This window comes from Leptodactylus fuscus, chromosome 3, assembly GCF_031893055.1.
Source record: "Leptodactylus fuscus isolate aLepFus1 chromosome 3, aLepFus1.hap2, whole genome shotgun sequence".
NCBI classification, from domain to species: Eukaryota; Metazoa; Chordata; class Amphibia; order Anura; family Leptodactylidae; genus Leptodactylus; species Leptodactylus fuscus.
Window position 1 is genome coordinate 50,624,702 of NC_134267.1, and position 27,413 is coordinate 50,652,114.

General features: G+C 40.7%; 1 protein-coding gene across 1 annotated transcript in view; it reads right to left on the minus strand.

Moving 5' to 3' along the window:
• Positions 1-9,164: 9,164 nt before the first annotated feature.
• The window catches only part of SANBR (SANT and BTB domain regulator of CSR), a 45,006-nt gene continuing 26,757 nt past the window's right edge, over positions 9,165-27,413 (minus strand). Inside the window, exons 8-22 of the mRNA XM_075267578.1 lie at positions 26,677-26,837; positions 25,893-25,979; positions 24,121-24,231; positions 23,232-23,355; positions 21,661-21,798; positions 20,428-20,567; positions 20,242-20,341; positions 17,549-17,581; positions 15,748-15,847; positions 14,041-14,132; positions 12,751-12,776; positions 12,592-12,665; positions 11,866-11,954; positions 10,596-10,687; positions 9,165-9,350 (exon numbers count right to left, since the gene is read on the minus strand). Coding sequence (XP_075123679.1) covers positions 9,314-9,350; positions 10,596-10,687; positions 11,866-11,954; positions 12,592-12,665; positions 12,751-12,776; positions 14,041-14,132; positions 15,748-15,847; positions 17,549-17,581; positions 20,242-20,341; positions 20,428-20,567; positions 21,661-21,798; positions 23,232-23,355; positions 24,121-24,231; positions 25,893-25,979; positions 26,677-26,837 — 1,404 coding nt within the window. The 3' untranslated portion in view covers positions 9,165-9,313. The remainder of the gene's footprint in view (positions 9,351-10,595; positions 10,688-11,865; positions 11,955-12,591; positions 12,666-12,750; positions 12,777-14,040; positions 14,133-15,747; positions 15,848-17,548; positions 17,582-20,241; positions 20,342-20,427; positions 20,568-21,660; positions 21,799-23,231; positions 23,356-24,120; positions 24,232-25,892; positions 25,980-26,676; positions 26,838-27,413) is intronic.

The window sequence follows — 27,413 nt, forward strand, 5'->3', positions numbered from 1 at the left end:
ATTGAAGTTATATGTAAGCCCAATATATTCTTTGAATTCCCAGTGAGACAATGGCACTATATGGCAGTAGCAAAAGTAGTGGGTGTATATAGCCCCAATTCTATTGCTAGGGGACTTGCAGGGTATTTCTGGGGTGAAGGTGGGGGGGCACACCGTTGGAACGGGTATCGGGGGTATATATCGGGTATACGGGAATACACTGTCAGTGTATTCCATTCAGGATCCGCGGAAAGCTGGGTTGCGGCGATTGAGCCCGTCAGTGCCACGTTACATTGACAAGCTTCTCCCTGGAATTTAGCTCTTACAAGAGCTGTTGTGGTTGTCTTCTCCTTCCTATCCTAGCCTGTCCCTGCCTACCCAGAATCTAAGCCCTAGCTAACTGGACGGAAACCTCCGTCCCCGGTGAATTGCAAGCTCAGAATGACGCGAAGCTGGGCGTCGCTGTTCTTTTAAATTAGAGGTCACATGTTTTCGGCAGCCAATGGGTTTTGCCTACTTTTTTCAACGTCACCGGTGTCGTAGTTCCTGTCCCAAATGAATGGGTTTTAAAGCTGACCTCTGGGAACCCATCCCCTGTCCAGTTTCTCGAGACCCAGCAGAATGGCAAAGGGCAGACACCGGGCGCAAGTGTGAACGCCCCCTTAGGCCGGGTTCACACGATGTATTTTGTCACGTAATGTGCTACTTAGACGCTGCGGGAGCTTTTGCGGGCCGTATACGCTCCCATTGTTTTCAATGGGAGCCGGTACTGTATATGCGGCGTTATTTTGTGGCCGTGATTTTGCGGTGGCCGCAAAATAGCGCCGCGTATACGGTACCGGCTCCCATTGAAAACAATGGGAGCGTATACGGCCCGCAAAAGTTCCCGCGGCGTCTAAGTAGCACATTACGTGACAAAATACATCGTGTGAACCCGGCCTTATACTGAGTGTTCTCTAATCCTCACTGTTCTGATTCATTTGCTTAAGTTTCCCCTCAATAGATGTTAAGCTCACCGGTCTGTAACTTCCTGGGGTACATCTACAGCCGTTTTTGGAAATAGGTACCACAGTAGGAAATAGGTACCACAGTAGGAAATAGGTACCACAGTAGGAAATAGGCACCACAGTAGACTTACACCAATCCCTAGACTTACACCAGTCACTAGAGAATCCCTAAAAATTAAGAATAGGGGCACAGCAATGACTGGACAGAGTTCTTTAAGTACTACGTAGTTACGTTCCTTTTATTATGTTTTTTTTTTTAGCTGATTTTATTTCCTTTTTACAGATTTTATTAAACACTTTGTAATTTTCACAGGCTACAGCTGACCCTTCTGATTTGTAATTTTTAAATGGGATTAATATAAGAGGTTTATGCTGGTTCCCTATTGGTATATACTTGCTCAAAGTAGATTGAAGTATCTCCCACTTAACCAATAGCTGCTCCCAGTCTATATCCTGAAGTGCAGCCCTTACTCTGGGAAAATTGGTCACCTTGTTAAAATTAAGGGTTTTTGCCCTCCCAACCTTTAAAAAAATTGTTCAGTTAGTTTTATTAGCATAGTGTTCAGTTTGTCACTTTCCTGTTCTTTACATCATTTCATATTCGGTATCACTTGTTCTCTCTACTAAAATATAGACACCCATTTCTCAAAGATAGTTTGCTTTCATGTAAAAAAGAATGAAATTAATTTCTTACCTTGAGCTATGAAAAGCAAAGTAGCAAAATGTAGAAGCAGATGATTTAGTAATTGTCCTGGCATCTTCATCGGTCAGTAATGAATTGAAAAAAGCATCTGATCTCCAGAGCTTGTCGTAGCAGGGAATCCCAAAGAATAATAACTGAAGTTCTTGTTCATGCTGTTTTGTTGGACACCTGTAAAGCGTCTCTATAACCTGACAAAGTAATTCATGTGACTGGCGGATGCTTTTAGCGCAGTGTCACGGTAAACATTGCGGAGAGCTGCAAATATTGAGATTTTGGTTTGTTTGATTTTATGACATGGTGTCTGTGCCTATATGTGGAGAGATTGAGATATACAGTGTGTCTGTCTGTATATAAATTATATCGGCTGAACACCAATGGGTTAAATGCATCAAATATATATATATATATATATATATATATATATATATATATATATATATACAGTCCTATGAAAAAGTTTGGGCACCCCTATTAATCTTAATCATTTTTAGTTCTAAGTATTTTGGTATTTGCAACAGCCATTTCAGTTTGATATATCTAATAACTGATGGACACAGTAATATTTCAGGATTGAAATGAGGTTTATTGTACTAACAGAAAATGCGCAATATGCATTAAACCAAAATTTGACCAGTGCAAAAGTATGGGCACCTCAACAGAAAAGTGACATTAATATTTAGTACATCCTCCTTTTGCAAAGATAACAGCCTCTAGTCGCTTCCTGTAGCTTTTAATCAGTTCCTGGATCCTGGATAAAGGTATTTTGGACAAACAATTCAAGTTCAGTTAAGTTAGATGGTCGCCGAGCATGGACAGCCCGCTTCAAATCATCCCACAGATGTTCAATGATATTCAGGTCTGGGGACTGGGATGGCCATTCCAGAACATTGTAATTGTTCCTCTGCATGAATGCCTGAGTCGATTTGGAGCAGTGTTTTGGATCATTGTCTTGCTGAAATATCCATCCCCGGCGTAACTTCAACTTCGTCACTGATTCTTGAACATTATTCTCAAGAATCTGCTGATACTGAGTGGAATCCATGCGACCCTCAACTTTAACAAGATTCCCGATGCCGGCATTGGCCACACAGCCCCAAAGCATGATGGAACCTCCACCAAATTTTACAGTGGGTAGCATGTGTTTTTCTTGAAATGCTGTTTCTTTTTGGACGCCATGCATAACGCCTTTTTTTAAAACCAAACAACTCAATTTTTGTTTCCAAAATGAAGCTGCCTTGTCCAAATGTGCTTTTTCATACCTCAGGCAACTCTATTTGTGGCGTACGTGCAGAAACGGCTTCTTTCTCATCACTCTCCCATACAGCTTCTATTTGTGCAAAGTGCGCTGTATAGTTGACCGATGCACAGTGACACCATCTGCAGCAAGATGATGCTGCAGCTCTTTGGAGGTGGTCTGTGGATTGTCCTTGACTGTTCTCACCATTCTTCTTCTCTGCCTTTCTGATATTTTTCTTGGCCTGCCACTTCTGGGCTTAACAAGAACTGTCCCTGTGGTCTTCCATTTCCTTACTATGTTCCTCACAGTGGAAACTGACAGGTTAAATCTCTGAGACAGCTTTTTGTATCCTTCCGCTGAACAACTATGTTGAACAATCTTTGTTTTCAGATCATTTGAGAGTTGTTTTGAGTAGCCCATGATGCCACTCTTCAGAGGAGATTCAAATAGTAGAACAACTTGCAATTGGCCACCTTAAATACCTTTTCTCATGATTGGATACACCTGGCTATGAAGTTCAAAGCTCACTGAGGTTACAAAACCAATTTTGTGCTTCAGTAAGTCAGTAAAAAGTAGTTTTAGCTACATACTGTTCACTTTTACCCAAGAAAATATGGGTGATTACCTCTAGAGATGAGCGAATCGAAGCTGACGAAGTGGAGTTTGATCTGAAATTTAGGAAATCTTTGAGCAGAATTTCCTCATGCTTCAATGTATCGAATCACATTTTTTAATATAATGGCCACTGCACATGTTAGGACAAGGGGCAAGGAACTCTGGGAATGCGGGTTTACCCACAATGCCATGCATGCAGATAATCAGCAGCCAGCTGGCCCGGTGATGTCACAGCCGTATAAAAACCCTTCGCCGTTAAACCCCTTGTTCACATCTGTGTTTGGTAATCCGTTTGGGGAGTCTGTATGGGAACTCCCCAAACGGAATACCAAACGCATTGCCAAGCGGGGTGTGGTGAAATCTCTCTGACCCCATAGACTAAAATGGGGTCCGGGTACTCTCCGAGCGGTGTCCACACAGAACATGCGGACAGAAAAGTACTTCGTGATCTACTTTTATGTCCACATGATTCATGCGGGCAGCAGGCGGAACACACATGGACCCCATTATAGTCTATAGGGTCCGTGTGCTTTCACTACCAGTGCATTCGGTAGTCCATTCAGGGACTCACCGAACGGATTACCAAACGCAGATGGCTCCATAAGGTTCCATTGTGAAATGAAAAAGCCCTAATGTGATGCCATCGAGTTCCAATGTGATGTCATGGAGCTCCAATGTCATGTCAAAATACTCCATTTGTGATGTCACAATGCTCCATTGTGATTTCACTGACTTCCATTGTTATCTAACAATGCTCTATGGTGATGTCACAGAATTCTATTTTGATGTCACAATGTCACACTTTCATAGTGATGTCACAATGCCCAGTTGTGATGTCGCTAAGTTCCATTGTGATGTCACAATGCTCTATTGTGGTGTCACTGAGTTCCATTGTGATGTCACAATGCCCCATTGTGATATGAGTGATTTCCTTTGTGATATCACAATGCCCGATCATGATGGTGATTTCCATTGTGATGTCATTGTATGAAAGTACTCCATTATGATGTCACAAAGTTCATTTGTGATGTCAAAATGCCTTATTGCAATGTCACTGAGTTCCATCACGATGTCACAATGCTCTACTATGATGTCACAGAATTCTATTTTGATATCACAATGCCCCTTGTGATATCACTGAGTTTCATATTGATGTCACAATGCCCTATTGTGATGTTGCTAAGTTCCATTGTGATGTCACTATGCTCTGTTGTGATGTCATAGAGTTCCATTGTGATGTCAAAATGCCCAGTTGAGTTCCATCATGATGTCAACTAGTTCTATTGTGATGTCATAATGCCCCATTGTGATGGGGGTGATTTCTTTGTGATGATACGGAGTTCCATTGTGATGTTACAATGTCCTATTATGATATAACTGAGTTCCAGTGAGAGGTTACATTTCTCTAATATTAAGTCACAGATTTCTATTGTGATGTCACAATGCTGACTGGTGATTTCACTGAGTTCCATTGTGATGTCACAATGCCCCATTGTGCTGTTGCTGAGTACTATTGTGATGTCATAATGCCCCCAGTGATGGCATTGAATTCCATTGTGATGTCACAATGCTCCAATGTGATGTCAAAAAATTCTATTGTGATATCACAATACCCCATTGTAATTTCACATTGCTCCATTGAGATGTCACTGAGTTCCACAGTGATGTCACAATTCCCCATTATGATGTCACTAAGTTCCATTGGGATGTCACAATGCCCCGTTGTGATAACACTTAATTCTATTGTGATGCCACTGAGGTTGATTGTGATGTCACAGTGTCCCATTGTGATGTCGTTGAGTTCCATTGTGAATGTCAGGACCTGAGTTGTTTGATAAAATTTGTGTGTATTTTCTGGGGATTTAAGCCGGTGTCCTGTGGCTCTCTGGTTATTCTCTTTGCTACTGAGCTGTCTAGTTAGTGGTTGGGTATCTGTCTCAGTGTACTTGAGCTGGCTTGGTGTCTCAGTAGATGCGAGCTTCAGGTGTTTGACATTGTTATCAACCTACCAGGTCTTTCCAGGGTCTGTAAAAGGCTGACTGCTGGCTTCAGTCCTTGCTGGTTTTCGTTGTCACCAACTAGGATTCTTGGCTCTATTTGGTAGGAGAGTTTGTGGGAGTTGCATGGTCTCAGGAGCTTGATTGGAAGTGGTGTGAGTTTGTTCTCTATGACAGTCTGTTTTTCCCTCAACATTTCTACTCAACCCCTGTCCTGTATTTTCTGGTTGCTTGTCACTGTTTTGGTATTACTGAGTTTTTGTTTAAGGGTTTCAGGTTTGTTTGCCCCTGTCCTGTGATACCCTTTCCTCAGTACTCCACTCTTCATCTCCTCATATCCTGTTGTGTGTTTATGATTATGCTGTGCCTGTCAGTTCTCCAGCACGTCCCATCTTGTTGATACTATTTGCAGCTGCACCTCTTCTTTCGTTAGGGGTGACCGCCTCTAGTATCCCAGTCCCTAGCCTCTTTCAGCTCTCATCCTACCTGTCTGTCAGGTCTTCGCGTTCAGAGAGCTAGTAGTTGTCGGGGCCAACTTTAGCTTAGGTACAGCTGACCAACACCCGCAGGCAGGGCCTAGTCAGCTGTCGTAGCGCCAGGTACAGCTTTCCTAATCCTACCCCATTTCCATAGAGGTGCAAGAAGCATTCAGTAGCACAGTTGCTCGGGTATTGGTGCAACCGTGACAGTGATGTCACAATGCTCCATTGTCACTAAGTTCCATCCTGATGTCACGAGTTTCATTGTGAGTTCACAATACTCCATTATGATGTTATGGAATTCTATTGTGATGGCACAATGTCCCATTGTGATTTCACAGAGTTCCATTGTGATGTCAGTATGCCCCAAAGTGATGTAGCTAAGTTCTATTATGAGGTCACAATTCTCTATTATGGTGTCACAGAATTTTATTGTGATGTCACAATGCTCCATTGTAATGTTACGGAGTTCCATAGTGATGTCACTGAGTATGATTGTGATGTCACAATGCCCTATTGTGATGCCACTGCGATGAACTGTGAGGTCACAATGCCCAATTGTGATGTCACTGAGTTCCATCCTGATGTTGCAGAGTTCCATTGTGATGTTAAAATGCTCCATTATGATGTCACCGAGTTCCATAGTCATGTCACAATGCCCCACTGTGATATTGCTGAATTCCAATGCAATGTCAAAATGCTTTATCGTGAAGTCTCAGAGGTCAATAGTGATGTCCCAATGCTCCATTTTGATGTTGCAGAGTTCTATACTGATGTCCCAATGCTCCATTGTGCTGTCACTGAGTTCCTTAGTGATGTCATAAGGCTCCAAAGTCATTTTGCATAATTCTATTATGAAGTCACAATGCCCCTTTTAAGATGTTGCTGATTTCCGTAATAATGTGAGTTATACTGTGATGTCACAATGCCCTATTTTGATGTCAGAGTTACACTGTGATGTCATCATGCCAATTTTAATGTAATGTCGCTACATTCCATTGTGATGTCATAACAACTTACTATGATGTCACAGAGCTCCATTTTTGCATCAATGAGTTGAATGATGATGTCAAAATGCTCCATTGTGATGTTACCACGCCAATTGTGAAGTCACTGAGTTCTATTACAATGTCAAAATTACTCATTGTGATGTCACAGAGTTTCATAGTGATGTCAATATGCCCCTTTGTGATGTCGCTGACTTCCACAGTGATGTCACAATGAGCCATTGTGATGTCATTGAGTTCCTATTTTGATGTCATAATGCACCATAGTCATGTCAAAGAATTGTATTGTGATGTAGTAATGCTCCGTTGTGAGGTCACCGAGTTCCGTAGTGAAGTCACTGACTTCCATAATGATGTCATAATGCCCCATTGTGATGATGCTGAGTTCTATTGTAAAGTCACATTATGAGGTTACTGAGTTTAACAGTGACATCTCAGTGTAATTTCAGTGTCACAATGTTTTATTGTGAAGTCTGAGTTCCATAGTGATGTCACTGAATTCTATTGTGATGTCTCAATGCCCCATAGTAATACCACAAAATTCTATTATGATGTCACAAGCCTCCATTGTGATGTCACTGAGATCCATTGTAATTTTTTTTTTAATGTAGATTGTGATCCCCATATAGGGCTCAATGTACATTTTCCCCCATCAGTATGTCTTTGGAGTATGGGAGGAAGTCCACGCAAACACGGGGAGAACATACAAACTCCTTGCAGTTGTTGTTCCTGGCAGGATTTGAACCCAGGACTCCAGCGCTGCAAGGTTGCAGTGCTAACCACTGAGCCACCGTGTTGCCCCCGATCCACTGTAATTTCACAATGCCCCAATGTGAAGTCAAAATGCCCCAGTGTGATGCCATCGAGTTCCAATGTGATGTCACTGAGCTCCAATGTCATGTCAAAATGCTCCATTTGTGATGTCACAATGCTCCATTCTGACTTCCATTGTTATGTAACAATGCTCCATGGTGAAGTAACTGAATTTTATAGGGATGTTACCGAGTTTGTTTGCAATGTCACAATGTACCATTGTGATTTTACAGAGTTCCAGTGCTACATCAATGAGTTTTATTGTGATGTCAAAATGCCCCAATCTGATGCTACAAAGTTCCCATATAATATCACCATGCTAACTGGGAATTCACAGGCTTCCTTTGTAATGTTACACTTCCTTATTGTGATTTGATTGTGAGTTACATTCTGATGCTCAATTTTATGTCACAATGCCCCATTGTGATGTCCGTAAGTTCCATACTTATGTCACTGACATAAGAGGGGCATGACATGACTATGGAGCTCATTGATGAGACTATGTGATAATGCCCCATTATGATGTCACTGGCAACCTTGTGACTATGCATGTGCTATTAGGAATTCTGGGAAGGAATATTTAAATAAGTTTTCCTTGGTCAAAAAAGGAAAACTCACTCTAGCCCTCTATAGATTAATGCCTCGTCTTGTATAATAGTTAGAGACACTTTCTGATATGAAAGCCAAATCAGAACATTTTCCAAAAGAAAAAGAGACCCATCTGCAAACAGCTCTTTTGGTACTATGTTTCCTTAGGAAAATTGTTCGCAGGCCACACTACAGAAAAGTTGAAGTATTAAAAACTGTGTCAATGACCTCTCAGTTAGCCACACCAGTATCCTGCTTCACACTGATGAGGAGCAATAACCTTAAAGCAGTGGATGGGTCTTTTTTCTTTATAGAAAAGATGTTCTGGCTTTAATCTCAGACATTGTTTGTAAGTATCATATTAAACCAGGAATTGATCTATAGGGAGCTACCTTAAAAAGGTGGCACTAGAGTGAGTTTTCCTTTTTCCATCAAGGAACACTTATTTACATATTTCCCTTTCCTTGGATCATATGGGGTTTGTTTTTTCAACATACTTATTGTGAAAGACATACTGAGTAGCAGCAGCCAAAAAACTCTGAGTGGCACGTACTGCTCATTCACTCAGTGTTAGTATGGCCGCACTACACAGATATTAAACACAGATATAAACAGTCGCTATACTAGTAGCATAATGCGCAGAGTTTTCTTTTGGTGGATGCTACATCTGTAAATGTAGTGAAAGAGAAAAAGACAATGTATCTGTTTAAAATAGGTTTAATTTAAAAAAAGAGCATAAAAAGCTAAATAACATGTTAGCAAATTCATTCTAGCATTTTCCAAACAGCAAAACTTGTCAAGCATAAATTAAGAGTTAATAAATATGTCCACATGGACAGATAATGCTAATAAATTCCTAAAGCATACATACAGGTATAAATTCCATATTTATGTTGGTCGTCCAATCCCAAAACGTGGTTTAGACCTACAAAGGAAGCACAAGTATAGGTTAACTGAATAACAAATATAGAGTAACCTAGATACCCGAAATATATTAAAAATGCTATTTTGCTGTGGAATCTTTATTTCAACTATGTCTGTTTACAGGCACGTGCAAGAGCAAGGACACCACATGTAAAGTTTCTTTTTAAGATACGGCATGAGGCCTTGTAGACTGTACCATTATATACGCCAGTGATAACATAGCGGTTACTTTTTTATGCATTGTGAATATTTGATATTATTTCTATTACATCAACTGTATCTTTATATAGTGTCTGAATTCCAATTCAATATTGATGTGTGGATATATAGCAGAGGATATTTATCTCCCACTTGGTATAGGCTTTGTTCACATTTGCATCTAAAACTCCATCACACCTGATAAAAAACAAATATGGCTGAACAACTATCATCTTGGCAAAACCCAATGGTCTCTAGTCTTGAATGATTTGACTGGATACTAGTTGTTCTCATCTAAATTAAGGTAGGTTTACAATAAAATATCCATTGCTCTCATCCATCACAGGATGAGAGCAATGGACATTAAGGGTTGGTTCACACTAGCGCTTGTATTCCGTCCGCAAGGAGTCCGCATGGAGACCCCCTCCTGAACGGAATACCAACGCTAATGCAAGTGCTGTACAGTTAAGCACACAGAGCCCATAGACTATAATGGGCTCTGTGTGCTTGCCGCGCACTGCCCGCACAATTCATTTGTGTGGGCAGTGCACGGCAAGCACACGGAGCCCATTATAGTCTATGGGCTCCATGTGCTTTGCAAGCACATCGCTTGCAATTGTGATTGCATTGCGTCCAGGGCGGTCTCCATGCGGACCAAATACAAGCGCTAGTGTGAACCAACCCTCAGTGACAGAAGCAGATGGAGCCCCCTCTGTTGAGTGTTTTTCTGCATTCACTTCAATGTTAAAAAAACATGACAGAAGCTTTCCTCCTCCATGTTTTTTTTTTTTTTTTTACTTTTCTGACAAGAAAATGTCGTGCATGCATACTCTTTCTTCTGTTACAAAAGTAAGCAAACATGACAGAAGACGGCGTCCATCATGCAGCCTTAGCAAATCGTCTATTATGTAGCCTTAGAAAATCATGGGATGTTCTAATCCAAAATTTCATGGAGTTTTCTGGCCAATCTTTGGATTTCATAGAATGAGTACAGTGCAAGACATGTGCAATGCATGTTTTATGTTCCATAGATAATCATAGACAGTACCTAGTGTTCTTCTCTGTGTTACTCTGCCGGGTATTTGTCTGAACAGAAGCCTTGAACTGAGCTTCAAGTCTGGAATAAATTCCACCTGCCTGCTAAAAATAAAAATATAGTCTTTTAAGGGAATTATATGCACTCATTTATAGAGTGTATTCAGAATTACATAAATGGGTATGCCTTTTTTTCCAGGTCCTTATTTGTAATTCTGGATAAAACTCTTAAGGCTAAGGTTACATGTAGCAGGTCCACTGCAGGTATGAATCCACAGCAGAACCACCCGTAGCGAAAAGGAGTTGAAATTGGCTTTTTTTTTTGCTGCAGGCTTAAGGGGGTATTCCCATGTCGCATACTCACCAGTCTTCACTGCTGTAAAATCTTCTTTCTTCCTGGTTTCTTGAGTCATTTGGTGGGCGGGGTTTCACATGCAACCTGCTGTTTAGCTCCGCCCCAAATTAGCATGTAGCTCCGCCCACCACATAGTGTGATCCTATGGGGCGGCTGAAGGGCCTGTGATGTCATTAAAGGTCCTCAAACAACACTATATGCACAATATTGGACTATGAAATACAGGCAGGAGCAACTCCATTCTGTGTTACATACAGAGACTGCCTGTCTCTGCCATAATGAACACAATTGAATTAGCTAGCCTGATAACTGGGAGAACAGAAGACGAGTTTAGAAATGAAAGCAGCTCCTCTCCCGTATCTGATAGCAGGAAGCTAGGTCAGATGGTATAGACACAGGAATAGCTAGAAACACAGGCTCGCTCCTGTGCACTTAGCCCCTCCTCCCTCCCCCCTGAGAGCAGCAGATACATCACTTGACTTTTGAGCAGATAAGTCAAGGGCTGTGTCAACAATGAATTGAATAAAGTAATATAGTGGACAAATAAAGCAGCTTTGCTGAAGCAGTGTATTTAGGAAAAGTCTTATATCCACATTAACAAGCAGTATAGATAGGATCCTTGTGATGGGACAACCACTTTAAGCCCTGCAGCGTGGCCGGTTTTCCACCTTTGCATTGCATAGGTAGAGAACCATTTAGAACCTGCAGGAAGAAACTGACCTGCTGCAGATTGTTTCAGAAGTTTCTGCATGGGATTTGTTTAAATACCATACACTACACTGGAACTGTATTTTCGCCAGGGAAATCAACAGTGCCATGTGTGGCCCCATCCTTAAAGGAAAACTCCACCCAAAAACAGATGGCTAAAGGAAGCAACTGACAGTTTGAAAAGCTATACAGACCACTCCCGTTGGTCTGGTTCACTAACCTCCTTCCCATCTTTGGTCTTCATACGATCCAGGTCTCCTAGTCTTATTTTGATCAAATGACCTGTAATTTCCGTCATTCTTCTCTGATCTACAGTAAAACAATTTTAATTCTTTTTAATTCTACATGGAATTTTTTTTTATTTTTTAATTATAAATCTGCCTCACTGTGACCATGATCCATTCAATAAACCTCAAAATAACTAAATTTCTCACTTATTTTATGCAAAATTTTTGCAGTATCGAAGAGGTTTCTGAAGAGCCTGACTGGATTTTGAAAAATCTCCTCAACGAACACAATGTGAGGCCTACCGTTGACTAGTAGTTTTGGCAGTGACATTACATCTGCAACTTAGTTGGGGGTGAGCTGGTATCCGCAGAAATAATGGGTGGACTTGTAGACATCACCTTGATCCTCGCCGCAACAGGCAAAATGTTGGGCAGTAGAATGGTCCATTCCCAATGATGGAGAAGGAGATCAGTCCAATAAGATTTTGTGGGGTGAACTATCATTTATGCACTTTAGAAAGGAGCAGTAGGTTTGAAACACGTTGTGTGCTGGTATTTAATAAAGGAACCTTCTGAATCTTATTGGGGTAAGCGCTGATCTCTTTTTCTATCATTGTAATGATCTATTCTACTGCATTACGTATGCAACGGCCATCATCGTCAATTTGACATTTAGACTTTTGCTCGGCTTAAGCAGTTGCACCAAAAGAATCACACACCTTCTTCTCTTTGAGCATCTTGGTTAAACCTCAAGGACCGAGATGCATCCCATTTACTTCTTTGAATACTCACTCTGTTAAAAAAATAAAATAAAATTGCAAAATGTTTGAATATATTTTACAATGGTTTAAAAAGATCAGATATCATGAAATACTCACGTAAATGGAGAAGAGTCTCGAGAAGGCTGGAAGAAAATATTACAAGATTAGAGAAATATATGTCTTTTGGTCGTACTTATACAAAGTATCAATATCACATAGAAGTCACAACCACACACCTCCTCAAGATTCACAAAGTTTTCACTTACATTAAATAAATAAAATACTACATCTTAACTTACTTATATGATGACTGTACCTAGTGTGTATATGTGCTTGAGACTGAGAAATTAGACTGAACCTTATTATTGACAAGTGAAAATCTCTGTAGTGCCCTATGAAATAGGTTAGCCCTATATAATCCTCAGTACTACCGTTGGTGTCCGACTGCAGTGTCCGTTGCTACTGTCCATTCAAGATTTTAGCAACGGACACTAGCTGTGTCCGTTACAATTTCCATTCATTTCAATGGGATTTCATCTGCTGTCAGTTTGTGTCCGTTTTTGTCCTTAAGGGTCCGTTAACAACCATGTCCGTTTTTTCAAGCGGACAGAGAAATCACACATGCAGGATCTTTTTGTCCGTTTGAAAAAACGGACAGAAAGTGTCCGTTTTTTATTTAACATTGAGGTCTATGGGCAACGGACATATAACGGACAGTAACTGATGGCCATCAGTTACAGTCCGTTATTTTCTGTCCGTTTATTTTCTGCACATGCCCAGAAAGCATAAACAGGAAAAAGAAAAAAAACGGACAGTATAAAAAACGGACACTAACTGATGCTAATGCTAGGTTCACACTAGCGTTCACCTGTCCGTTCTGAGCTTTCCGTCTTCTGCATGCCAGAAGTCGGAAAGCTCAGACCGGGTCCGGCCGTGAGCGGCGGTGAGCGTTTTATGCTCTCCGCCCCGAAACCGTATTTTTTAATCCGGACACAGAGTACTGCATGTCCGACTCCGTGTCCGGATTATAAAACCCGGTTTCGCGGCGGAGAGCCTAAAACGCTCACCGCCGCTCACGGTCGGACATCTTTCAAACCCATTCAAATGAATGGGTGAGAAAGCCTCCTGCAGGTTTCCGTCTCCTGCTCTGTTTTAGGCAGGAAACGGAAACCTGAAGTACGGAGAGGAGAACGCTGATGTGAACGAGCCCTTACTGATACTGTGTCAGTTTTTTTTAACTGATCCATTAAATGGATCAGTTAAAAAAACTGACACATTAACATCAGTTAGCATCAGTTAGTGTCCGTTAATGTCTGTAATGATAGGTGTCCGTTTTTTTCTTTTAAACGGACACCTTCATAACGGACACCAACGGTAGTGTGAACGCCCCCTTAATTAGAGATTTACCTTTTCTTGGGGCTTTTCTTTTTTATGGATACTTGGTGAGGACGTGTGTTTTTTAGGATGTCTATTTGACTTCTTCGGTTTTTCTTTTCTTCCTGGTAATGAGAAAATAGATATTGGTGAGAAACTACAGTGGTCTCAGAGAAGGTTTACAACCCATCCCTATTAGAGATGAGCAAACACTGTTCGGATCAGCCGATCCGAACAGCACGCACCCATAGAGTTGAATGGAAGCACCTGTGACGCCGGCCGGCCGCCGGCAAAGTCAGCGTCACAGGTGCTTCCATTCATTTCTATGGGTGCGTGCTGTTCGGATTGGCTGATCCGAACAGTGTTCGCTCATCTCTAATCCCTAATGGGTTAATCAATGCACCCATGCACCTTTAGGGCTAGTTCACACGGGGCACGGAATGGCGGACTTTGGTCCGGATTGTGACATGGGAAGCAGCATCAGAATAGGACCAAAATGCGCCTGCCGCGGCTTCCCCCTCCAGAGTAGGCTCAAATGAATGGGCTTAGTCCAGAGGGTGCTGTTGCGAGGTGGATGCCGTGGCTGAAAAAGCTTTGTAATCCCCCTGAAGAAAGGGCAGCCCGCTCATGGAAAAAAGTAAACTAGCAGTCTACACAGACCTCTATTGTGAGGGGGCGGATTCTGACGTGGATTCAGCGCCAAAATCTGTCCCCACTTGCCCCGTGTGAACGAGCCCTAAGGCTAAAGCCCCACATTGCGGAAACACAGCTTTTTTTGTTGCAGATTTTGCAAAACCAGGAGTAGATTGAGTAGAAGGGAGAAGTATAAGAGCTTCCTACATGCTTCCTATTCCTTTTGTAGCCATTCTTGGCTTTGGCTCAAAAAACTGCAACAAAAAAAAGCTGCATTTCCATAACGTGGGGCTTGAGCCTTAGTCGTGTTTTGAGTGATTTGTGGATGCCTCTGGGAGCTCCTGGTATCTTCTGCATTTGTTTACTTGGTTCAGCTTCCTGCTATGTAACTTTCACACTAACCCCTCTCACCTCACTCCCTCACAAGCCCCCTTCCTCTCTCCCATACACCACTTCCCAAGTCTCTCTATCTATCCCACCCACTACTAGTCCAACACCAACCCCATTATATACTTACCTCTCTTCCTTCCCTCCAGGATATTTCATGGGGGACAGTCCATCCTTCTTTTCTGATTGCCGGCGTGCCCTCCTGTCCGAGCGCTGCTTTGTGCTCTGCAGCGATGATCCACCTCTACTGTGCATGTGTGGAGGCTGCACTGTAGAGGTGGAATATCTGCAGCAGTGCACAGAGCAGCACATGGAGAATAGGGCATGCCTGCAAAAATCAGTAAAGAAGAAGGAGCTGTCCCCTAGGAAGTAAAATGGAGTGAATGGGGGTGGTAGTGATGATCAGTTTCCAGAAATGGGGTAAAGGATTGTCACCAGATAATCATATAATGTCCCTGCATAAATATACATTTTTGATTAATTATGTTATTTAGAAAGCAGGAGGGTGTTTAGAATAGTGTAGGGATTTCCATTTATCCCGGACAACCCCTTTAATGATCGCTCAGGACCAAAAGGTTGGAGTTTTGTTTCCATTTTGGGCAACTATAACCAGCTGTAATTTTTTGTGAAAAGAAATAAATATCTCTAAGCTATATTGAGGGCTTTGCTCCAAGAAGTCACCTTTGAAAAGCCAAGATAGTGGGTAAGATGAATGCATACCTGGTTTTTTGGACACTTCCTCTTCATCTCCAACCTCATCTTCTGTCACCTCAGACCCAGTAGTGTAGTCATCGTCTTCTGATAGCAGAGACTGTTGTTTCTAACAAAGAACACAAAGTTGTAAAGGCATTTTCTCTAACTAGTCAGGCTATAACCAGATGTTACTTTTGCCGTTGCCTCCACGACCTGAGAACAAAGTCAACGTTTCTTTCACCAATGGTGAAACAGAACTAATTCTCTTCTCTTTGCTCAGAGATGGACAGAATGGGCTAATCTACCTCCAAAATGTATCCCAAACATATACATTAGCACTAGCAAACAGCATTCATAACATTAGCTATATTAATTATTCCTTAAACGAACCCGTCAACAAGATGCAAATACCAAAAAAGCCATCAACATTATGCATTATAAATTTATAATATACATTCTATTTTCCATGCAATTCTGAATAATAAAAGTTAATTTGTATTCAATGTCAGCACCAAGTTCAGGTCTTGCAGTTATTCTCCAAACAGTCAAACTCAGTCAGTTCCCCTCCTTGCTTCATGGACATCCCACAGGATGTGTAACTGCTGTTACACTCTACTACTCTGTGCTTTTAACACCGTTAAGTTTGTAGATAAGAGACTCACAGTGCACAGAATAAACAAATCTTGGTGGGCTAAATAATGATGACAGACTACTTTTAAAAGTATATACTCTAATAAAGCTCATAAACTACTCATGACTACTTATTTTAAAGTAAAAATGTTCCACAGTGAAGAGTTAACCATTCATTTCCATAGAAAGTGGCTGCGCAAAGGCACATGACAATACTATCATTATAAGAACAGTTCTCTAAGGCAGATGCTAGCAATACAGAAGGAAAATTATAGGGTGCGCTTTAGAGGACAGATTTTGTGAGTAGCTACTACAAATGGCTGTCTGGATTCTATTGGAGACCTTAAAGGGGTATTCCCATGAATATAATCAGATCTATATTTGTAGATAATTAAAAGTTAAACATTTTTGTTAATATAATTTAAAAATTCTGCAGCGTTTTAATGATTTTCTCTACTATCTTAGTGGTGACAGTCTGTTGTGTCGATTGGTTGCCAAAGGATACGACCACAAATGCAGAAACTTTCTATGGTCTGGGACTTGTCAGGAACCCAGCTATGATTTTCTTATTGTAGCCGGGTTTTCAGACAGGGACACTACATGTATCAGAAGATAACCTGGCCACAATAAGGAAATCATAGCGGATCTTCTGACCTCAGAAAGTTCCTGTATTCATGGTCGTATCCACTGGCAACTGATTTAGACAACAAAACTGTGACCACAAGATATTTAGAGAAAATCTTTAAAAAAACCCCAAAAACTAATGTGTGAACTGACCCTAAAGTTTCTTTGTACGTGTGCAAAAAGCACTTTCAATCTGTAAAACAGTAACAAACAAATCATGTCTGTGTAGGTTTGATGCACCAACTCCACTTAAATGGATTGTAAAGAAACTATCACTATTATCAATGCTTTAGATAGATCAAAGAAATTATCATAGACTGTATTTACTGAGATATCAGGTAATGGGTTGCCCACCTTGGACAATGCCTAACTATTAGAATTGCCCATTAACAGTAAGCAGATTACAAAGTATTCTTCGATGATCTTCTAAGTGTTCAATTTCTTCTGCTCTAAGTAATTCCCTTTCATTTTGACCAAAAGATGATCAAGTAGAGAGAAATAAGTCTATAAACTCAGGAGTTCCCTAATGACAATAACTCAAATGGAAAAACATGCATTTGTCACTTCTACTTACCAGCTGTAGACTGAAGTTTTTTAATGAAAGAAACTAAATCAGCGAAAGGGAAAGAGGAAGAAAGAAATGAAAGAAAAGATAGAGAGGCAGGATGCATTAGGCTATAATAAATGAACAGTATAGAATAGAATCTATAGAAGGGACAGCCCCTTATTTTTTTAATATAAATCAAATAAAGTTCACAGTATTTTACACTGCGAAAAGCCTGGGTGTAAAACCCAGGAATAGTAAGGACAATATGTGCACTTCACACGCACTTCTGAAGGCAGGTTCACAGTCACAGTGAAGTGCGATTGCACATGTTGTCCTTCCAATTCCCAGGTTTCCCACATCCTTTGACGTCCCTATCGTTGACGTAGGACAAGTCTGCTGCCACCCCAAACTGGGTCTTCATATAAAGTCCTATTGGTTGTTGTGTCTGTCTCACATCATCATAAGGGGAGAGGCCTATATCGCCCTTCATTAGCATTATCCACTTCATGTGATCGTATTACACAATGTGCCGCTCTGCGTTTCTTTTCTCCTTTTTGAGAGACTACTTTATACTCGACATGGAATGAAGGCAAAAATATCCAGAATTCCACTGGGACCTTCAGCAAGAACGTGTCCCATGTGAATGGGGTGGTGCTGCTCATATGTGACCACCACTGCATTCACTTCTATGGGACTTTATGAGATGGCAGCTCGAGGTTCCACAGAAATGAATGAAGCCAAGAATGAGCATGCACAACGTCGCTCCATTCACATATGGCAACTGTGGATACCATCCTCCTGATCAAAGGGAATTGCTGCAGATGGATTCCCACTGATCAAACAATTATACCCCATCATGAGATTAGGGTATTTGTGTTCATAAGGAAAAACCTTTTAAACGGAGTCTATCACTGCACCCAGTTACTTTAAACTGCTCCGATATTCTGCTAACAGCATCTACAGCACTAAAAACCATACCTTTCTTATGTTTCAAAGCCCCAGGGATGCAGAGAAAAAGCACTTTTATTCTTTATTCAAATGGGGATCTTGGAGCATAGGGCGAGAATTCTTCTATTACTGAGCACTGCTGCATCATCACTAAGCCTGCCCATCCTGCATTCAGCTCCACCCCTTGGGCAGTATGACAATCAACTGACACTAGGAGATTCAATCACACTGCCCAGGGGGAGGAGCTGAATGCAGGACGGGAGCAGTTTAAAGTAGCTGGGTTGGGTGACTAATCTAAAAATCTATGTCATCGTTATTACTACACTTGGGAGGTTCTATATGTAGTCTCGTTCGGAACGAAAAAGTCTGAGTCGTAACTGCTATTATTGTACTCAGAAGTCATCAGACCCCGACACGTCAGAATAGCCTTAAGAAAGGCTATTTGTCTCCTACCTTTATCAGTCGCCTCTGGCCCGCCGTTTGGTAGAAATACCAGTTTTTACCAGTATGCAAATGAGTTCTTTCGCAGCACTGGGGGTGGGCCCAGCGCTCAGACAGCACTGGAGGACAGGAGAACTACAGGAACGTACTGCGCATGTGCGCAAGAGCGAAGTGTGACCCCAGCCGGAAGAAGACGTGGTTGCTGTTGAAGATGGAGACGTCGGTGGAGAGAGTTCTCTGGCAGCATTGGGGACGCCCCCAGTGCTGTCTGAGCGCTGGGGCCCGCCCCCAGTTTTGCAAAAGTACTCATTTGCATATGGCGGGCCGGAGGCGACTAATAAAGATAGGAGACAAATAGCCTTTCTTAAGGCTATTCTGATGTGTCAGCTATAAAAAAAAGGGTTTAAATTATAGGATCCCTTTAAACATAAAAACAAGTGTTACTCATCTCTCTTGGGCTCCTGATCACCTGCCTATTTTCTTTGGTGCTTCTACCAAATGCTGGGGACAGTAAGGCCGGTGATTGGGCCTCAGCGTGTTATGTGGCGTTGTTACACAAAGACGTGTCACTACACTGTGCGACCCATGTGACCGCTGAAGCCCAATCACAGGACTCAGCGTTCCCTGACATCAAACAGATGCCCCCAGAACATAATAGTAGTTTTGGCTCGGTCATACACAGTCTGAACAAAACCGCCAGGCAAACCTCACAAGATGAACTTGTACTGTAAAAATGAGCTTGGTTTAAGGTGGGCCTGACCTAAAAAAATCACTATTAATTATAATCGATGTGAAATGCCTGATTAATTTGATTTAGGTCTTAATCGTCTTAATCATTTTTGGGTGGCCGCTGTATGCTCCTGTATTGAACTACAAGAGCAAGAGCTCTTGTAGTTCAATACAGGAGCCTACTGCGCAGGCGTTGGAAGTTGGACCGCATCAGAAAACAGAAGAGGCGGAGTTGCTGCTCGAGAAGGAGGCGGCGCTGGAAACAGCTCTCGGGCAGCAATGGGGACGCGCTCACCAGCGTTTCAGCGCTGGGGCCCGCCCTCATTGCTGCGGAGAGCTCATTTGCATACCGGTTAAAACCGGTATTTCTACGGAATGGCGCGGCGGAGACCACATCTAAAGGTAGGAGACGAATAGCTTTCTTAAGGCTATTCTGACGTGGTCATTAGAAAAAATGTTAGTTTAGTGGTAGAATCCCTTTAATGATTTCAATAAATTACATTTTTGCACTTTTTGTGATTACACTAGTGGTTATAATAACGTTATGGCCAAGTTAAGGTTTACAAGCATGTAAAGAGTTTCCAAGAATGCCGGAGACTCACAGCATTTATCTCCCCACTTTTCTGTCCGCATGCAGTGCTTGGCTCTAGTTGGACATCACATTCAAGACTTTTATCTTGACTCAAGCTAATCCCAGAGTCCCTGTGTAAAAGAACACAAATGTACAGTTAGCCATTGTACAGAAATACAGATTTGTGATATGCAATGTATCAGTCAAATGTATTTACCCATTTGAGTCTTTAGAAAAAGGCACAACTATGATATCCCTTCTCTGTAAGAGGTCACTTAGTAAGTTCATAGAAGTATTCTTTGGTGCATCTCCTTCTCCTCCAGGCAAACCAATAACATGGTCTCGGACTTTACAGCCCTGGTAAGCAAAAATTGAATTCACACTTCATAAAACTTTAGATTTTCAAGACTGACAGCTGTGTAATTTTGGTAAGCAAAAACATAGAATTTAAGAATTCTAAACACACTCAAAAGACTTTAAAACATAACATCTCATTTTTTTAATCTTCCGTGATATTACAACAGTAGTCACTTCCCTTCCTCTAGTTCTCTTGAGATGTCATATGCAGATATAGCTAAAGGGGTCATCCAGTTTCTGTAAAAAATTGTATAATGAAAAGTTCTACAATTTTCCAATATACTTTCTGTACCAATTCCTCATGATTTTCTACATCTCTGTTTGCTGTCATTCAAGGTTTACTTCAAGTGTATAGAAATCAGTCCATAGTCATGTGATAGACAAACTGTGGCAAGTCATGTACCTGTGTGTCCATCACGTGATCTTAAAAAGCTTAAAAACTCTGCAAAATGTTTAATTACTTATATTTGCAAACATGTATAACTTGTAATTATCTACAAATTTAAAAATAATTATGTACATGGGAATACCCCTTTAAGTTCCTTGTGGTCTGGATATGCAGCCAGATATAAAAATGATGCCAAGACTTGTACATAAGGCCTGTAAGTCCTGCTTCCTCTGCCCACACGGAGTGATTTGCAATATTTCCTATAAGTGTGTCTTGTATCTGTGTTCATACTGCTCAACTTATATGTTAGCTATCTTACTACTAGATAGGTCAGCTGCCTATATGCTGAGCAATTTAAACACTTAGATACAGGAACACTCAATACAATTCAACTATTGTGGGTCTTAAACACTTTTTGCACCTACACAATTAAAAAAAACAAACAAAAAAACCCACACATGTCCATTAAAATCAAACTTAAGGCTGGGTTCACACTATACCGCCGCTGTCCGGTGTTTTAACCCCCAGGGAAACTGCCAACTACTAAACTCACATACTTTATTAAACTAGTGACAAATCTCTTGCAAAGTCACCTGTTTAGCACTATATGTGGTTAGTATATTTTGCACTCTAAATTTCATAGGCTGTGTCCAGTCATTGAGTACACGACACATCATGATAAGCACACCATAGAACATTTCTAACCTTTGGAAGCTGTGCAGGGTCAAATCGGAGAACTTTTTGGTTACAGCAGGGATAGACTCCAGTGCCTGGAGAATCAGGTGGATACAAGGCTGACTCCGGATGATACTGACAATGGGACAACTCATTCAAAAGGAACGTCTGAAAATGAGAAACACAATAGAATTTATAGAAATATTTTGTGTGCATCCTAATATTAGTGCATTTTTGTTCTTTTTGTGTGCAAATATTAACCCCATCATTAAAAAATTGGAACGGTTTTAAAAGGAACTTGCAGCTAGTTTTGGGGCAACTAAATCACTAGCAAGTGTCCTTTCTCTCTTTCTTTCCTCCCGCTTTCTCAAACTCAACATGGAGAAAACAGAGTTCATCTTTGGCCCACCTCATATGGTCCTTCTACCTGACACATCTATCATAGTTAAATGGAACCACACTTACCCCTGTCCCACGGGTCCGTTGCCTTGGGATAATCCTGGACTCTGACCTATCCTTCAAATTGTACGTACAAACCCTCAACATCTCTTGCCACCTCCAACTCAAGAACATCCATCGAATTCGCTCCCTCCTCACCCCTGAAACTACAAAGATGCTAGTCCATGCCTTCATTATCTCCTACTTAGACTACTGTAACACCCTTCTTCATGGCCTCCCTGCAAATACTCTGCCCCCCCAGGCCACCTTAATCTGTGCTGCTAACTTAATACACCTCTTTCTCCCGTTCTTCATCGGCCACTCCCCTCTGCCAATCCCTTCAATGGCTACCCATTGCCCAGTGAATAGAGTTCAAAATACTAAAGCTGATATACAAAGCCATCCACAACCTGTCCCCTCCATATATCTCTGACCTAATTTCCCACTACCTGCCCATATTAACCTCAGATCCTTCAAAGACCTCCTACTCCGCTCTGCTCTTATCCGCTTTTCACACAACTGTCTCCAAGATTTCTCCTGTGCATCCCCCATACTCTGGAACTCCTTACCAAGACACATAAGACTGACCCCCACAATCACAGGCTTCAAGAAGGCCCTGAGGACTCACCTATTCAGGAAGGCCTACAACCTCCAATAACACTACTGTCACCACACCACCACCATCTGAACAGTCTCTCCCCTCACCTTCTGTCTCGATCCCTCTTCCCCCATAGATTGTAAGCCCTCACGGGCAGAGCCTTCTATCCCACTGTGTCGGTCATTGTTAGTATTATATTTGTTTGTATTTTTTGTGTACCATATGTAAACCCTCAAATGTAAAGCACCATGGAATTAATATAATAATGTACATCACCATGTAATATAATAGTGTACATCCCCATGGAATTAATATAATAATGTACAGCACCATGGAATGATATTATTATTATTATAATAATAATTAATAAATAATAATAATAATAATAAAGTTGTTAAATTCCCAAATCTGCCAATATTAAAACCTTCAGTTCCGTAATTTTTAGAAAAAATATCGCTGTATATAACGTACTGGAGATGCATCTGTCATGCAGGTGATTGCACAGTGGGCAGATGACGTAGAGGACAAGACACTGCAGTGCACCGAATCTCACCCTAACACTCACCTGCTTACATCTGGAGCAGTTAAGCCAATTTATAGTGCCCCATAAACGCCAATAAACATCTCGCCAAGACTTCATCTCCTCAAATAAACTTGTCAAGTATTCATGAACATCCCAAGTTTTGTCCCTGTAAATTGAATATAAATCAAATAAACCATTACAGACACGATGACAACTGCATGCCATGTTCAATCATATGGCAACTATGTTTGTTATATGTGATACAAATCAACACAGGAATTGAAAATATAGGTCAGGTGCAGATAATGTAAGAAGAGTACCTTCCCTTGAAGTGACTTTTCAGAATAGGTTGTTAGATGATGAATAATCATTCTGGCCATTAGATTTTATCCGTTGGAAAGCTGAACACATTGGAGGCGCTCTACCAAAGCAATAACTCATATGCCCATGTGTGTAAAGTTCCCTGGATGACAACACAACTACATCCAATCTACAGGATTTGCAGCAGTGGTTGTCAACACCACAGCACCTATATAAAGACTCATTTTCATCCTAAAATTTCTAAAAAATTGGCTCTAAAAATTGAGAAATGTTATTTAATACTTTAGAATAATCTCAAGAGTTAATTATACACTACAACTGTATCTATACTGTTATATCTATATTAGGTATACCGTACATCCGTCCAGAATGTAAAGTTCCTCTGATCTTGACAAAAGCAGAGAAATGACCTTCAAAATACAAGTCAGAATAAATTTGCAATGAAAATCAGATTTCTTGCTTTCCCTGAATCACAGATCATGAAATAAGCAGGAGAAGTGTCGAGACAGGGATGCGGTCTGTGTCAGGTCTGTTGTACACTTTAGCTTTCTCTCAAGGATATTTCATTTTAATACTGAATATTTCCAAGTAAAATCTAAAATAAATCTACCTTATGTGAAAGTAAACAATATTTCCATACTGGTCGATGTTTATTTTCCCAGGTAGACAGGCAATCTTTTTTTCAACGTCCTTTGTCAGCAGCTTCTTACACAAACAGCATCTAAATTAGAATATGTATAGTCAGTCTACACAGCAGCTAATCTACATTTACCAGCCAAGCAAAAACTTGTACTAGCCCAATGGGTGGACAGACTCCTGGCTGAACTCTAAGGGCTACTTCACATGTAGTTATTTGGTCCGGATTTTGACGCGGGAATCTGACCTGACGCAGCTTCCGACAGTCGTGGCTTTCCGCTCCGGATTAGGCCCAAATAAATGGGCCTAGTCCGGAGGGATTGTCTTGACCGCTGCAGAATCCACGTCAAGACAGGGCAGATCGCTTCTTTTTTCCGCAAGCGGTAAAATAACGCTCGCAGAAAAAAGAAATGACAGTCTCCCATTGAATTCAATGGGAGGCAGTTTTTTGACCCGGATTTTGACGCGAATTCTGCGTCAAAATCCGTACCAAATAACTACGTGTGAATAAGCCCTAAGTGCTACAGCGAGGTATTGCTACTGCAACTTTGTGAGGTGTTGAAGGCTGGGAAAGAGGCAGCTCTTCCAGAATATATGACAGAGGCAGTGATGGTCATACCAAAACTAGCAAGGACCCATAGTTGGACCAACAAATAAATAATAAAGTGCATAAGATATAACTTATTAATCTCATCTTAAAGCTAACATGAACCACCCAGTTGTGGGATAAAAGTTCAAAATGAAGGGCTGTAATTGGCAGGAGACACTGAATGTATGCACTCCTGTTTAATGGCCATTAAAAGGTGGGAAAGATATGTAACCCTTTCTACCCACTAGATATCGCTCAATAGTCTGTCCTAACAAAGGAAAAACTATAAGCTATAAATTGGGGAGGGGAGACTCCACCTCCGCAGACACATAACAGACTATCTGAACTATTTCCATTAGAGAGGGGCACCCATTAGAAATACCCGCTGTCTCCTCTCCTGTTTGCTGCGGAACTGTTGGTGGGATTGGTATGGTCATTCACCAAAACCAAAGTATTTTGCATGGCCTGCTGGTGAAGCAGATAGCATTTTACACCAATGATTTGCTGCTATTTATGGAGTATTTGGACTTTTCTCTCCGCATTTTTTAAGTAGATTCAGGGAAGGAAACCCCTCGCGAACTTCAGGTGCGAACCTAGTCGTAGGCCTGGTTCACATCTGCATTCAGTATTCCATTTGGGGAATCCACTTGGGGACCCCCCCCCCCCCGAACGGAATAACGAACGTATTGACAAGGGGTGAGCAATGAAAGCAAACGAACCCCTTAGACTATAATGGGGTCCATGTGTTTTCAGCATAGAACATGTGGAGAGAGAAGTACTTCATGAACTACTTTCCTCTCTGCATGACTCATGCGGACACAGCGCAAAAAACACATGGACCCACACATGGACTGCATTATAGTCTAAGGGGTCTGTGTGCTTTCATTGCCCACTGCTTGTCAATGCTTTCAGTATTCCATTCGGGGGTCCCCAAGCGGACTCTCCGAATGGACTGCAGAACGCAGATGTGAACCAGGCCTAAAGTTATTTTATTGTTTTTTTTTGTACCTTTGCATTGGATGATTAGCTATAGGATTCTTTTATTTATTTTGTATCATCTTTGTATGTCTGTATAAAAGCTTCTTTATTAAAATAAATACATTCTATAAATTAAAAAACAAAACAAAAACAAACTTGAACTGCATGCAGGGATTTACCTGTAGAGGGTTCCAGCATTGGTTGGAGAATCTGGATTTTCATACTCTGAATCAAACAGTCTTTCAATTTTCTTAGAGAAGATTTTGCTGTAAAATAAATTTATATTGAAAGTATTCTTGGGGTCACAGTCTGTTGTTTTGATCCGTTGCCAGTGGATACAACCATGCATGCAGGAACTTGTTAAGGTCAGAAAATCAGCCATGATTTCTTTATTGTGGCCGGGATATCTTCTGATACATGTAGTGTCTCTGCCTGATAACCCGGCTACAATAAGGAAATAATAGCTGGGTTCCTGACAAGTCCCAGACCATAGAAAGTTTCTACATTAGTGGTCGTAACCATTGGCAACCGATCAAGATAACAGACTGTCATTACTAATAAAGTAAGAGAAAATCTTTAAAACTTTGCAGAATTTTTAATTACTTATATTTGCAAAAATGTTTAACTTTTAATCATCTACAAATATAGATATGATTATGTAAATGTGAACACCCCTTTAAAGCAACAGTCTCCCAGTGCTGCTCTACACTGTTTCTTTTACTTCCATTCACTTCTATTGGAGTTACTTAAAGAGACAATCAAGTAGTCCTGCTCTGTTATTTAAGTTCTGGCTTGGTTGTCTGCCTGGCCAGCTATTCCCATCTTGGCCATGGTTGGCTGAGATGGGAATAACCCTTTAAATAAATACTGAAGAAAATCATCTTTGAGCTTGGCATCTCCCCTTTTATATTATATCATCATATAAGGGAGCACAGTAAACCCAATATGAAGTCTTTGTTTTACCTCTTAAACTTGTCCTTCTTGTCTTTTATGTCATCTGCTTCATTATGTGTGAAGAGATCTGTAATCCTTGTTAAGAGGTTTGCATTGATGCAGTTCATGTTGCACGGAGTGGCTACAATAGCGCTCATGTTGTTGTGACAGTACTTAATGCATTCTTCTACCTTAACAAAAAAAAAATTAAATAAAAATACTGCTAACACCAGGGTATACTCACTTGATCCATATGTGTGTGTATCTATCTATCTATCTATCTATCTATCTATCTATCTATATCATCAATTACAGTCAATAATAAACCTGTCTGCAGTAAGGTTATTGCAAGTTGGCAAAACTGTATAATTTAAAAGGACACTTCAGTCAGGAGGGGGAATTGGTTTTAAAAGACAAAATTCATTAAAAAAAATAAAAAATAAATTGACAAAGGGGGTTTTCAGAAAGCTTCACAAAGGAAATGCTTGTAATGATTGTAAATTTGAAAAAATTCACTAAAACTTGAGAATATATATATATATATATATATATATATATATATATATATATATATATACACACATACACACACAGTATATATATATATATATATATATATATATATATACACACACACATACACACACAGTATATATATATATATATATATATATATATATATATATATATATATAGGTAGCAGTAGAATAGCCTTTTTAAAGGCTATTCAGATATGGGTTTACTTATAAATGCGTTACCAATGAGAG